Here is an 11,782-nt window from a genome sequence, read left to right as displayed (position 1 = left end):
TCTTAGTCACACCACTAGAATACCAAGTTCAATGTCAAATGAGATCAGATTAATACAGTACACTATTCTGGCTACTCTCTTTTTGCTGCAGAAGTTATAGTCTCACATGACCCAAATGTAAATGTTTGGTGATTACACGGTATATGTTTATTAACTCCCCAGATGGGATTTTTTTTTTTTTTTTACCTTTATTTGAGAACAACAGAATGCTGAAATGTAATGGCTGATGCCAGCAATCCAAGGCTTCATTAGTACAGATGAAGCCGTACTCATTTTGTTACACAAATAATTAGAGAGATTAAATGAAAATAAACACTGAGAGGATGTGTAGAAGCTCTGAAGTTAGGTAATTATTTTAATTACTCTAGTGACTTCCAACAACCTTCATTATCAGCCACAGATCAAGTTTAAATTGTTTTATGTAAGAATATCATAAACTATATGGAAAAGTACTAGAGCTAACTGGTGATTATACTTCATAAAAATGGCATTTGTGTCAAGTTCCCATTTAAAGGAGTTGTTTCCATTTCAGTGCCTGAAAAACTCTCTAAATATTTTAAAAGCATGATACATTTTTGCATGATAAAATTCTGTCCTGGTTTTGTGCTTCAGATTAACATGCTTAATGATTATTTTTCATCTTTATATCTTTACTCAGATTTAATCATAAAGATGCGGATTCATATTTTTGAGTCACTGAGCATGAAACAATATGGCATATGCAATCATTTGAAGTGAATGTCACTTGTAATCACACCATCCTTATTGCATGATTAGCTGTGCCCTGAATTTGGGGCAAATTGAGTTTCTTTCCTACCCTATCCCAATTTGTACTCTACTACACACTCTAACAACAACAACAACACACTCTATTAGAAGTCACTTTTTCTCTACAGCTTTGGTGCTGTAGGACAAGCACTGACTGCAAGGTTGGTTTGAACCGCAAGGTCAGTGGTTCAAACTTACCAGTCATTCCTCAGAAACCCTGTTCAAGGTCACGATGAGTCATAACCAACTGGGCAGCCCTTAAAAACAACAGCACATTAATGTTGTTCTTGTTAAGTGCCTTTGAGTCGACTCTAACTCATAGAGGCCCTGTATAGGGTTTTTGAGGAATGACTGATGAGCTTGAATTGACTGATGAGCTTGAACTAACTGACCTACTCTTAGCAGTCCAATGCTGATCTTACAATGCAAAACCAAGACTCCACAGGTACAAATATGTATATGTAAACACAAGTACATATATATGTTTATACGTGTACATAGGTATGTTGTTAAATGCTTTATGTGTGTGTGTATGTATATATGTGTGCATATATTTGTTGTTGTTGTTATGTGCCATCGAGTCGGTTCCGACCCATAGCGACCCTGTACAGGGTTTCCGAGGGTGTAAATCTTTACAGGAGTAGAAAGCCTCATCTTTCTCCCGCGGAGCAGCTGGTAGTTTCAAACTGCTGACCTTAAGGTTCGCAGCCCGATTCGTAACCACTACGCTACCAGAGCTCCTTGTGTGTGTATATATTATATAGATATAATGTTGTTAGGTGCTGTTGAGTCAGTTCCAACTCGTAGTGGACCTGTATAGAATTTCTGAGGCTTTAAATCTTTATAGGAGTAGAAAGCCTTATTTTTTTCTTCCATGGAATGGCTGGTGAGCTGTAACCACAGACCTTGTAGTTTGTAGTTCGGTGCTTACCTTATGGAACCACTGCTGTGAGTTGACATGTTAAGTGCGGTCCACTCATAGCAAGCCTGTATAGGGTTTCTGAGAAGTGGTTGGCTGGTTTGAACATCATACCTTGCAGTTATTCTACATAACCACACCAGGACTCAGTATGTTGTGCTGTTAAGTGCTGTTGAGTTGGTTCTGACCCATAGCGACCCTATGTACTATAGAACAAAACACACCCGGGTCCTGAGCCATCCTCACAATTACTGCTATGCTTGAGTTCATTGTTGCTACCACTGTGACAGTCCATCTAGTTGGGGGTCTCCTTCTTTTTTATTAACCCTTCGCTGTACCAAGCATGATGTCCTTCTCCAAAGTATGAGAGACAAAGTCTGACCATCTTGGCTTCTAAGGAGTATTCTAGCTGTACTTCTTCCAACACAGATTTGTTTGTTCTTCTGGCACTCCATGGTACCTTTATCTTCTCCAACACCATAACACAAATGCATCAGTTCTATTCAATGTCAGTTCCAACTCAAAGTGACCGTGTATAGGGTTTCTGAGGAGCAGCTGTTAGATTTGAACTGTCAACCTTGTGTTTCACAGTCCATTAATCCTACAGCATCACATTAAAAAAAAAATCTTTGTGGGTGCAGAAAGCCCCATCTTTCTCTGAGTGTGGTATCTCCAAATGATAAGCACTAAGATCCGTGGTTGAAGTCCTACTGCAAAGATTTTTAAAAGCCTTGGAAACCTATACAGGGTTGCTATGAGTCTGAACTTCAGTTCAAAGACACTGAACCACACCTGCATGTATATTACATGGAGACCTAGTTGCAAATGCTAACTTAGAATATATGAGGTGACAGTCCTTGATGTACTAGTTCAGTGCTTTGTGGTATGGTACTGTGAGTTCAGAACTTCAACTAAAGTCTTCCATTCCAAATGTGGTTGGTTTTGAATTTATTTCATCTCTGGAAAGTCCCGTTTTCTGGAGAGGGAGCAATTAAGAAATAGACTTACTTCAAGACATAGTGGGAATAAGAAGACTAGTGTGATGCTTTTAATACAATTAGTAAGCACTTCAGATTTACTCCAGCTACACAGTCATTTTTCACCATCCCAAATTTAAAGATTTCAACATGATGGAGACTTCAGTAACCTTTGGAAGTGGAGGGAGGGGTGGCAGATGAGGCAGACTGGAGTCATGAGGTGTGTGTGTGTGGAGGAGCATTCAACAAAAACCTATGACTGGTAGTGAATAACTGTTATCATGACTAATCGCGACTGTCACAATTGTAAAGGTAGAAGTTTTGTAACAAAAAAAAAGGGGAGTGATTAATCTTACAGTCCAGAAATAGAGGACCCTAGGACCATCAAGAGAGGAACACATGAATAGAATGTGGGACCTTATCCAGAGAAGCAGCAGCACCAGAGATGGGGGCATGGAGGACTCTAGATTCAACAACTAAGAAGAGAAGGACTAAGAACTGGTGGCCAGGAGCAGACTTGCAGAATGTGCCCTTTGGAGATGTAATTTATTATATATGCCTGAGTGAGTTTTTTTGTTTGTGTGTTTTTTAAAAAAAGCTAAAGTGGATAAAGAGAAATACTTTATGGTATATGGAGGGGATTATAATCAATGTAATGAAACAAGTTATATGAATTGTTGAATGTGAAACTGATGATGTGCCCTGTAAACTTTCACTCAATCCACAATAAAAACCTTAAATTAAAACAAAACAAAACCTATGACTGGCTCTCCTCCCATTTCCACCCATGCTGTTGTTTATTTATAAGGGCAGAGGTACTGGGAGGCCTTTCCAAAGCACATTTTCCTGGGGTTGTATTATATGCATCTGACAGTGAAGCTCTTCAAGAATAAAGGACCAGGTAAAATGGATTCATTGTCTTCTGTGTTTAGGATGCACTAATAATGCAGATTTTAAAACAGAAGTTGTGAGCAATATCCACAAGTTGGGACCGAAGAATTAGTTCTTTGCTAGTGTTGTGCTGAAGGGTGTTGAATCTGTAAATTTCAGTCTTGCAGGTTCTACAGTCTGAGCGGGAGGTTAGAGAAATTCGCATACTCCACAGCTGTTAAGTACTGTGGAGTCGGTTCCCACACATAGTGACCTTATACAGGGTTTCCAAGGCTGTAAATCTTTATCGGAGCAGAAAGCCTCATCTTTCTCCTGCGGAACAGCTGGTGGTTTCCAACTGCTGACCTTAAGGTTAGCAGCCCGATTCTTAACCACTACACTATCAGAGCTCCAGATGACTGATAATACAAGGGAAATGCTAGGGTACGGCTGGAAGAAAGAGGAACATCAGGAATGTTCCTTCGAATTCTCTGATGTGCCCTCACTCTGAAAGCAAGTCTGAGGAAGGCAGACAACTGGACACAGAAATTATAATAGACTAGGGGTGGGTGTAGCTTTGCTAGCACCTCTGTGGGGACATGTCTGGGAAGCATGGCTCCTCTTCCAGTTCATTACAGTCAACCAGGGATTCAACCACAAGGTCCCTTAAATAGAAAAGTACAAATTAAGCACCAGTTGTCTATGCTGTGACTTGCAGATAGTGTTTTGGTTCTACATGGCATTGTACACTGTTTGGCTTTGATGGTACTAGCCAGTCCCGTTGAGTCGAGCTGTCACAGGAGGGATTTCTGCAGGCCACACAGTGAGGAAATCACAGGCTAGACCATTATTCTTTTTTTACTTGACCAATGGCCACTGACTTCAGAGAAATCACTTTAAACTCTGCACCTCAGCTTCCTCACCCAGGCCTCCTTGAAACGGTCAGACAAAATAATTCCGGTGCCAGCCAACAGCAGGGGACTGCCACCCAAATTACTGAAGAAAAATAAACATGCTCAAGTAGAGTTTTAGAAAATTTCCCCCAACGATCTAACTTCAGACAGCAATCACTGGGATTTGTCTCTTTCTCCATCTCAGAGGGCTTCTGTTGATTTCTGCCTTTCAGTGAACGCGCTTTGGGTTGTCACTGTTTGGTACATTCCCAGTACACCAACCAAGCAGCTCTGAGCCAGAGAAGGGATTCCTTTGCTCTCTCCCGCCTTTCTCTCCCATCTCACTCTCAGCCTTAGGTCTACTGAGTTTTCCACACGTGAATGGATTTTCCTGGCTGATCTCCAAAGACCTTGCAGTATTTCAGAAAGCTTAAAGATCGCTGGAGATCAGCGAACGAGCATCCACCCACTCCGAGAAGCTGTGCAGTCCCTTGGGGACCCTCCTCCCACGGTGCAGCGGACGCCTAGAGAGCTAGCTTGCGGGGCCGTCAGCGCCAGTCTTGGTGGAGAGCCTGGGCCCCTTCCCCGCCTCCCCCTCGCTGCCCCTCTCCGCCAGTAGCAGCGCTGCTGTCTTCCCACGGGAGGACACTGGAGTCTGCAGCGCCCCCGCCCCCTTGCTTTTTCTTTCTTCCCTTGCTTTGGGATCTTGCTGCCGGAGCCGGGAGAGGTTCTGAGAAGAGAGAAGATCGAGGGACAGGAGCCTAGGCTTCTGAGGCGGCGTGTGATCAGAGCTGGGGGCATTGTATCCCCGGCGTCCCTTCGGGCCACAATGTAAAGAAGGAAAGCCTTCAGCGCCTACTGCCCCTGAAGCCTGCCTTCGAAGGTGCTCCGGAGAGCGCATTGGGGACCGGCTGCTGAAGTGCCTTTACCCGTAGCGCCGCCGGACGGGAGCCGCTAAGCGTTCGGGGTACCGGTTCCCTTTTTTCCAAAAAAGCGCGCTGGGGACCACCGCCCTCCAGGCGCTCTGCACAACTCCAGGGCCAGCAGCCCGCGGCTGGACCAAGTGCTGCTTCCCGCCGGCTTACTGGGAGTAGAGCGCAGCCTCTGCCCACCTGCTTCCCCTGTAGCTGTAGCTTCTGTGGCACCTGTTCGGATCTCCCACTCTTGGACTCTGAGCCTCGCAGCTCCCACACTCTTCGGTACCGCTGGCCCCATGGAGAGCATGCCGGTCGCCGCTCCTTGAGTGCGGGCACCGCAGCCGTCCAAGCTGCGCTCTGGGGTACCCCGGCTCGTCCCCCTCAGGGGTCGTAGGGGCGTCCAAGAGCCGGGGGAAGAGTGCGCCATGAAGTCTCTGCTCTTCAGCCGCTTCTTCATCCTCCTGCCCTGGATCCTCATCGTCATCATCATGCTCGACGTGGACACGCGCAGGCCCGCGCCCCCGCTCACCCCGCGCCCCTACTTCTCTCCCTTTGCTTCGGGCCGCGGGGGCGCCCGACTCCCGCTCCGCAGGGGCAGCTCCAACAGCGGTCTGGGGCGCAGCGCGGAGAAGCGCAATGAGTCTGGACTGCAGCCCCAGCCCCAGCCGCAGCCCCAACCCGAGCCGCCGCTACCCACCATCTATGCCATCACGCCCACTTACAGTCGCCCGGTGCAGAAAGCCGAGCTCACCCGCCTGGCCAACACGTTCCGCCAGGTGGCGCAGCTGCACTGGATCCTGGTGGAGGATGCGGCCGCGCGCAGCGAGCTGGTGAGCCGCTTTCTAGCGCGGGCCGGATTGCCCAGCACACATCTACACGTGCCCACACCGCGGCGCTACAAGCGACCGGGGCTGCCGCGCGCCACCGAGCAGCGCAACGCCGGCCTCGCCTGGCTGCGCCAGAGGCACCAGCACCAACGCGCACAGCCGGGTGTGCTCTTCTTCGCCGACGACGACAACACTTACAGTCTGGAGCTCTTTCAGGAGGTAGTTGCCAGCCCGCCCCAGTTGGGGGGCGGGAGCGGGAAAGGCCCTCTGTCCTCACCCAGCAGCTGGCGCTCATCCTCACGCCTGCACTTTTGAATTCTCAGTTCTCTGTGTGCCTAATGAGGACTCCATGTGGAGCCGCTCCTTAACGGGCATCCCACAGCCTCCGTTGGCACTGGTGTGTTTACGCTGACCATAGGGGTGGAGGGTGAATGAGGACCGTTGTGGCAGAGGCAAGGTCTGGTCTGGGGCTTTGCTACCCATTTGGACCTCGAGTTCGGTGGAGAGATTAGCACAGGTGAGATGGAGTAATGCTTTCCAAGAACTGGGCGCTGGCTGATCTGAACGCGGAGCCCAGATGGGGAGACGAGTCTACAGGAGGTGTTAGCATCCTGGAGATCAAGGAGGGACTCAGCACGGAAGGCAGGGGAGGTTCTGACAAAAGTCAGCCTAGAGGCACATTTCTCTCATGAAATCGCATGGCACAAAAGTGGTTATTCGTGAAAAACACTGACTCCTATGGAGCTTTTCCCTCTGTTCCGTCCCCATACTCCACGAAGGCCCTTTCTGACCCTAGTGATGACCTCTTTTTCAAGAAAATCTTCTCTGGCTTAGAGTTGAGATAATTCTGCCATGTGATTATGCCATTTCATAGTCGGAGGAATCAGATCGCTCCCTTTCACCAACCTTTCTCTAAAGCCTCTCTTTGGCAACTTGTTGAAAAAGTTTTCATTAGGGCTCACTGTCGGATCCTGTGCGAAATCCAATCCCTGCTGCTGATATGGCACTTGTGTTCCTTTCGAGATGCAGAGTCAGCAGGCATAGCGTTAGAACAGGTGTTATTTCTTGAGATTGGCAGTTTGCTGTGTATGTCTATATTTTGCAGTTGAGACTGGACATGCTTTGTCGGTTGTCTTTTTCCTCTTCAACGATTATAGGTGAAAGGAGTTTGTTTGGTTTTTTGTTTTTTGTGTTTTTTTTTTTTTTTGGACTATTGGGTATCTTCCAGACAGTTGCCTTTCTTCATCCAAAATTCCTTGGCATCCTGCTTGTATGGAATCCATGTCATTCCTCTCCACAAGTAAACTGGACATTCGGAAAACACTGTGTGCTGGACACTGAACTCATACAGTAGCCTGTGCCTAGTATCCATACATCTTAATCACTTCCTCTCCTTGCATCCCAGATTCTTAGCTTTGCTTTCTTAGCCTCAGGATTAGCCTGTGTGGCTTTTAAAACATGTTTCTTAGAAGCAATTGCAGCCTTCATCTTTATCCATCCTTTGCTTCCTCATGAATAAAAGGAACAGTAGTTGTTCTCCATTTTTTATTCCCTAACCTTTCACTCCATAGGACTGACTCACTGTATTTCTCCAGAGAAATAAATAAGCTTGGCATTTGTATGATAGGGTCTTTATTATAACCTCAAATAGAGATACCATCTGAGTTTTTAAGTTGGCTTTCATGTAAAATCCTGCTTGGGTGCTTTTGCCCCCATCCCATCCCCAAATAAGTGGCTTGTCTTTTGAAGCAAAGATCTTCATGTTTTGATGCATCATAATTTTACAGTCTTTTTAGTTTTTTGCCTTACCTGTGAAAATGTGTGGTCCTGAATAAGTGTAAGTAAAGAAATGCACATAATTGCCAGTTAACCTCTTGAAGGAATGGGTTGTGAGTTTCAATTTCTTCTAGCCCATTGGTTTGAGTTTAGATGAGTTGGCACATACAGGCAGGCAGTCAAACGATTCAGAACACAATCTTCCTTTGATGCTTCCCTAGCTGAAAGGAGGGCTTGTTGGTGGTAGATTTTAAGCAGCAGAAGAATCCCATAGGTTTTTTTCCTTTGACTCATGTTGTTGTTGTTGTGTGCCTTGCAGTCAGTTTCAATTCATAGTGACCCTGTACAGGGTTTCCAAGGCTATAAATTTTTATGGGAGTGGAAAGCCTCATCTTTCTTCCATGGACGAGCTGCTAGTTTGGAACTGCTGACCCTGAGGTTAGCAGCCTGATTTGTAACCACTACGCTACCAGAGCTCTCTAACTCATAGGATGAATAAAAGATGCTAAAAGGAAGAGAGAGGGTGAGTAGGAAAACTAGTGCTGGCAAAGAGGAGATTATAAAGGGAAAATATACAAAACTTTCAAGACACTAAAATTTGCTTCAATTGGAAGTAATGAAACAATGACACAAAATAATACATAACTATTCTTGTGAAGACATACCAAATATACAAACTATACAAAAGAGAGTGTCTTTTAAAGTGTAATGGCACACTTAGAATTTGAATTCTGTAGCTTCTTGAGGTCACTCCCAGAAGTATTTTTATGACTAGTCCCTTTTTCCAGCACCAACTTTCCCCCACTACAATGTTTTTGGACAGAGTAGGCATGTGTTCACTGTGTATATTAGTTGATACATTCCATTTTCACAACAGGTTCTTTTTTCTTGCAAGGCATGTAGTATTGAACCCTCTAGAAAGTCAGATTGGTGAAATTTCTGGATCCTTTGTGTAGTTAATTGTTCCAAATTTGACCTTTATTTTCTTTTAAACCCTTAGTGTATTAATGGGCTGGTCTACTATACAATCAGGAGTCCTGGTATGGTGCTGTAGGATAAGCACTGGCCTGCTAACTGCAAGGTTAAAGGTTCAAATCCACTAACTGCTCCTCAGAAACCCTATACCACATCACTATGAGTTGGAACCAACTCGACGGCACTTAACAATAACTATACAGTGATTCTAGGATTAATGATTCCAAGTGAATTTTATGTCAAGCATTGGTCTCTTGGAGAAAATGTGGGATCAGATAAAGTACCTAAACACTGGGAGAAGGGAAAGGTGCTAATTAGGGATTCTGTAGGCTATGGCGTATGTCTTAGTCCTTTATACTGTACACACAAATTTATTTTTAAGTAATCCACAGTATTTAAGGAAAGAATGTACCAAACCAGACTTAAGTTTTCATTAATACTGCTAATTTCCATGGTTGATGCTAGAATGTTGGTAGTGGTTATGTGCTGTGGCTTCAGTTCTGACTCGTAACAACCCTGTAGAGGGTTTCCAAGGCTTAAAATCTTTACAGAAGCAGAAAGCCTCATGTTTCTCCCTTGGTGGAATTGAACTGCTAACCTAGTGGTTAGCAACCCAACACATAACCCACTATACCACCAGGGCTCCTTTGATGTTAAGGTGGTGGTGGTGTGCCATGGAGTCAGTTCCGATTCATAGCGACCCTTCATAGGATTTCTGAGGCTGTAAGTAGATAAGTTAAAAGGAGGAGAATGAACCAGGTACAAATTAGCTCGCTAAGTATTGGCTGCAAATGAAAGAAAATAAAGGATGAAAGGTCTCCAAATTAAATTAAAGGCGCAACAGGCAATCCATGTTCAATGATTCCTCCCTGGTAATTGGGATGGTGCTTTCTTCTTGCATACCGCTAATTTTCGACATTGCTTTTCAACTAAACTGTGCTGAGAAAGAAATATTTGCATTGAACAATTCTGTGTTAACAGCCAAATCCACTTGCAAATGAAGCTCAGTGTGAGTCATAGCTACAGAAATGGGACTATGCACTGGAGAAGGAGGTGTAAGAGGCTTTCAGGTTTCAAGTCTCTCAACACTACTGCTCTTCATCTGGCATTAATGGGGTTTTGCAGTAGGGATCACAGGTAATCCTGCTTGTCTGTGCACCCTATCGATGTAGCTCTCTGGAAAACCTTATTTGCAAAAGACTTAAGCTGCTTTAATACAAGCCACAACTACAGATAAATGTGACTTTATATCTAGTTATATTTTCAATAACACTATTGATCAGATTTCTCTTCTTTACTAGAAAACCTTCAAAGCTTTTTCCTGAGTTTAAAGCTGAGGCTTTTCAGGTGAAGCTGGTTTTAGGTTTGAAAATCAATTGAATTGAAAGGTTAAAAACAAAAAACCAAGCACATTCCAAGCCAGAAGAAAAAAAACACCACTTTTATAATCTTAACCTTAAATTTAATGAGGTAAGACAGACCAGCTCTAAGGCACTTTGAAGATTCATGGGGTTGCATCTTGAAAAACATTCTGGAAAGCAATGAACTTAAGAGGTCCATTGTTTGAATTTTTCTGTTATTGTTGGGTGCTCCTAAGATATTTGTATGCTAGGCTGTGAAGGAGTTGAGGTTTAATTCTGTCTTGCTCCTTTTCTCTAGTAATTATACTATTGTTGCTATTAAATACCATCATGTCAGTTCCAACTCATAGCTCACCCTGTATAGGGTTTCCAAGGAGTGCCCAGTGAGTTTGAGCCACCAATCTTGCTGCATCAGAATGTTCATAGGAAACTGGAATTAAAAGATACTGACATCTTTTCACCACCATTTTGAAGCTCACTCATATACTTTCCCCCTTTATGTGCAGCTCATTATGAGAGTCAAGGAGTTCTGGTAGCATAGTGGTTACGAGTTGGGCTGCAAACCTCAAGGTCAGCAGTTCAAAACTACCAGCTGTTCCACAGGAGAAAGATGAGGCTTTCTGCTCCAGTAAAGATTTGCACCCTCGCAAACCCTGTGCAGGGTCGCTATGAATCGGAACCGACTCCACGGGGCACGTAACCACCACTACCACCATTATGACAATCACCATCCAAAGAAAAACTGTTTACAATTTGGGCAGTTTTTCCTTAATTAGTAAATTCTCTATATGTTTCTGAGAGAAGACATGAGATCTATCATTCCTCTTGATACAGTTAGTTTCTTGTTAAGCACTGTCATGTCAGTTCTGACACATAGCTGTATAGGCCTTCCAAGGAGCGGCTGGTGACCTTGAACTGCCAACCTTGCAGTTCAAGCTGGTCTTGTAGTCCAGCACATTAATCCACAGCACTACACCAGGACTCCACAGTTACTTAGCGTAGTTACCCTATGCTTATAGTTACCCTAAACATATGCTTATCTTTTTAAAGTGAATAAACCTAGAAACTTCTCTCTGGTGTAGTATATTTTACTCAGAATGTGCCCCTTCTGTTTTATTTCTTCCTGTCTAAGAGTCCTGGTGTGGCGCTGCAGAATAATGCACTGGACTTCAAGGTTGGTTTGAACCACAATGTTGATGATTCAAATCCACCAGCCACTCCTCAGAAACCTTATTGTTGTGGCTGTTAAATGCTTTCAAGTGGGTTCTGACTCATAGTGACCCTGTATAGGGTTTCCAAGGAGCAGCTGGTGAATTTCAACTTCTGACCTTGTGGTTCAAACCGACCTTTGATCCAGTGCATTCACCGACATTACCAGACTATGAGTCAGAACTGACTCAATAGCACTTCACAACAACTGCATATTGGGGTCCTGGTGTGGTGCTACAGGGTAAACACTAAACTGCGAAGGGCAGTCACTTCTCTACACAGGGTCTCTC

The 11,782-nt window shown here is 44.5% G+C and overlaps 1 protein-coding gene across 1 annotated transcript in view; it reads left to right on the top strand.

Annotated features, from left to right (window-relative positions):
* The first annotated feature begins 5,669 nt into the window (after positions 1-5,669).
* Positions 5,670-11,782, top strand: part of B3GAT2 (beta-1,3-glucuronyltransferase 2 (glucuronosyltransferase S)) — an 82,015-nt gene continuing 75,902 nt past the window's right edge. The window contains exon 1 of the mRNA XM_006835753.1: positions 5,670-6,390. Coding sequence (XP_006835816.1) covers positions 5,770-6,390 — 621 coding nt within the window. The 5' untranslated portion in view covers positions 5,670-5,769. The remainder of the gene's footprint in view (positions 6,391-11,782) is intronic.

This window comes from Chrysochloris asiatica, unplaced genomic scaffold (genome assembly GCF_000296735.1).
Source record: "Chrysochloris asiatica unplaced genomic scaffold, ChrAsi1.0 scaffold00019, whole genome shotgun sequence".
Lineage (NCBI taxonomy): Eukaryota > Metazoa > Chordata > Mammalia > Afrosoricida > Chrysochloridae > Chrysochloris > Chrysochloris asiatica.
This window is presented reverse-complemented; position numbering and strand designations above follow the sequence as displayed.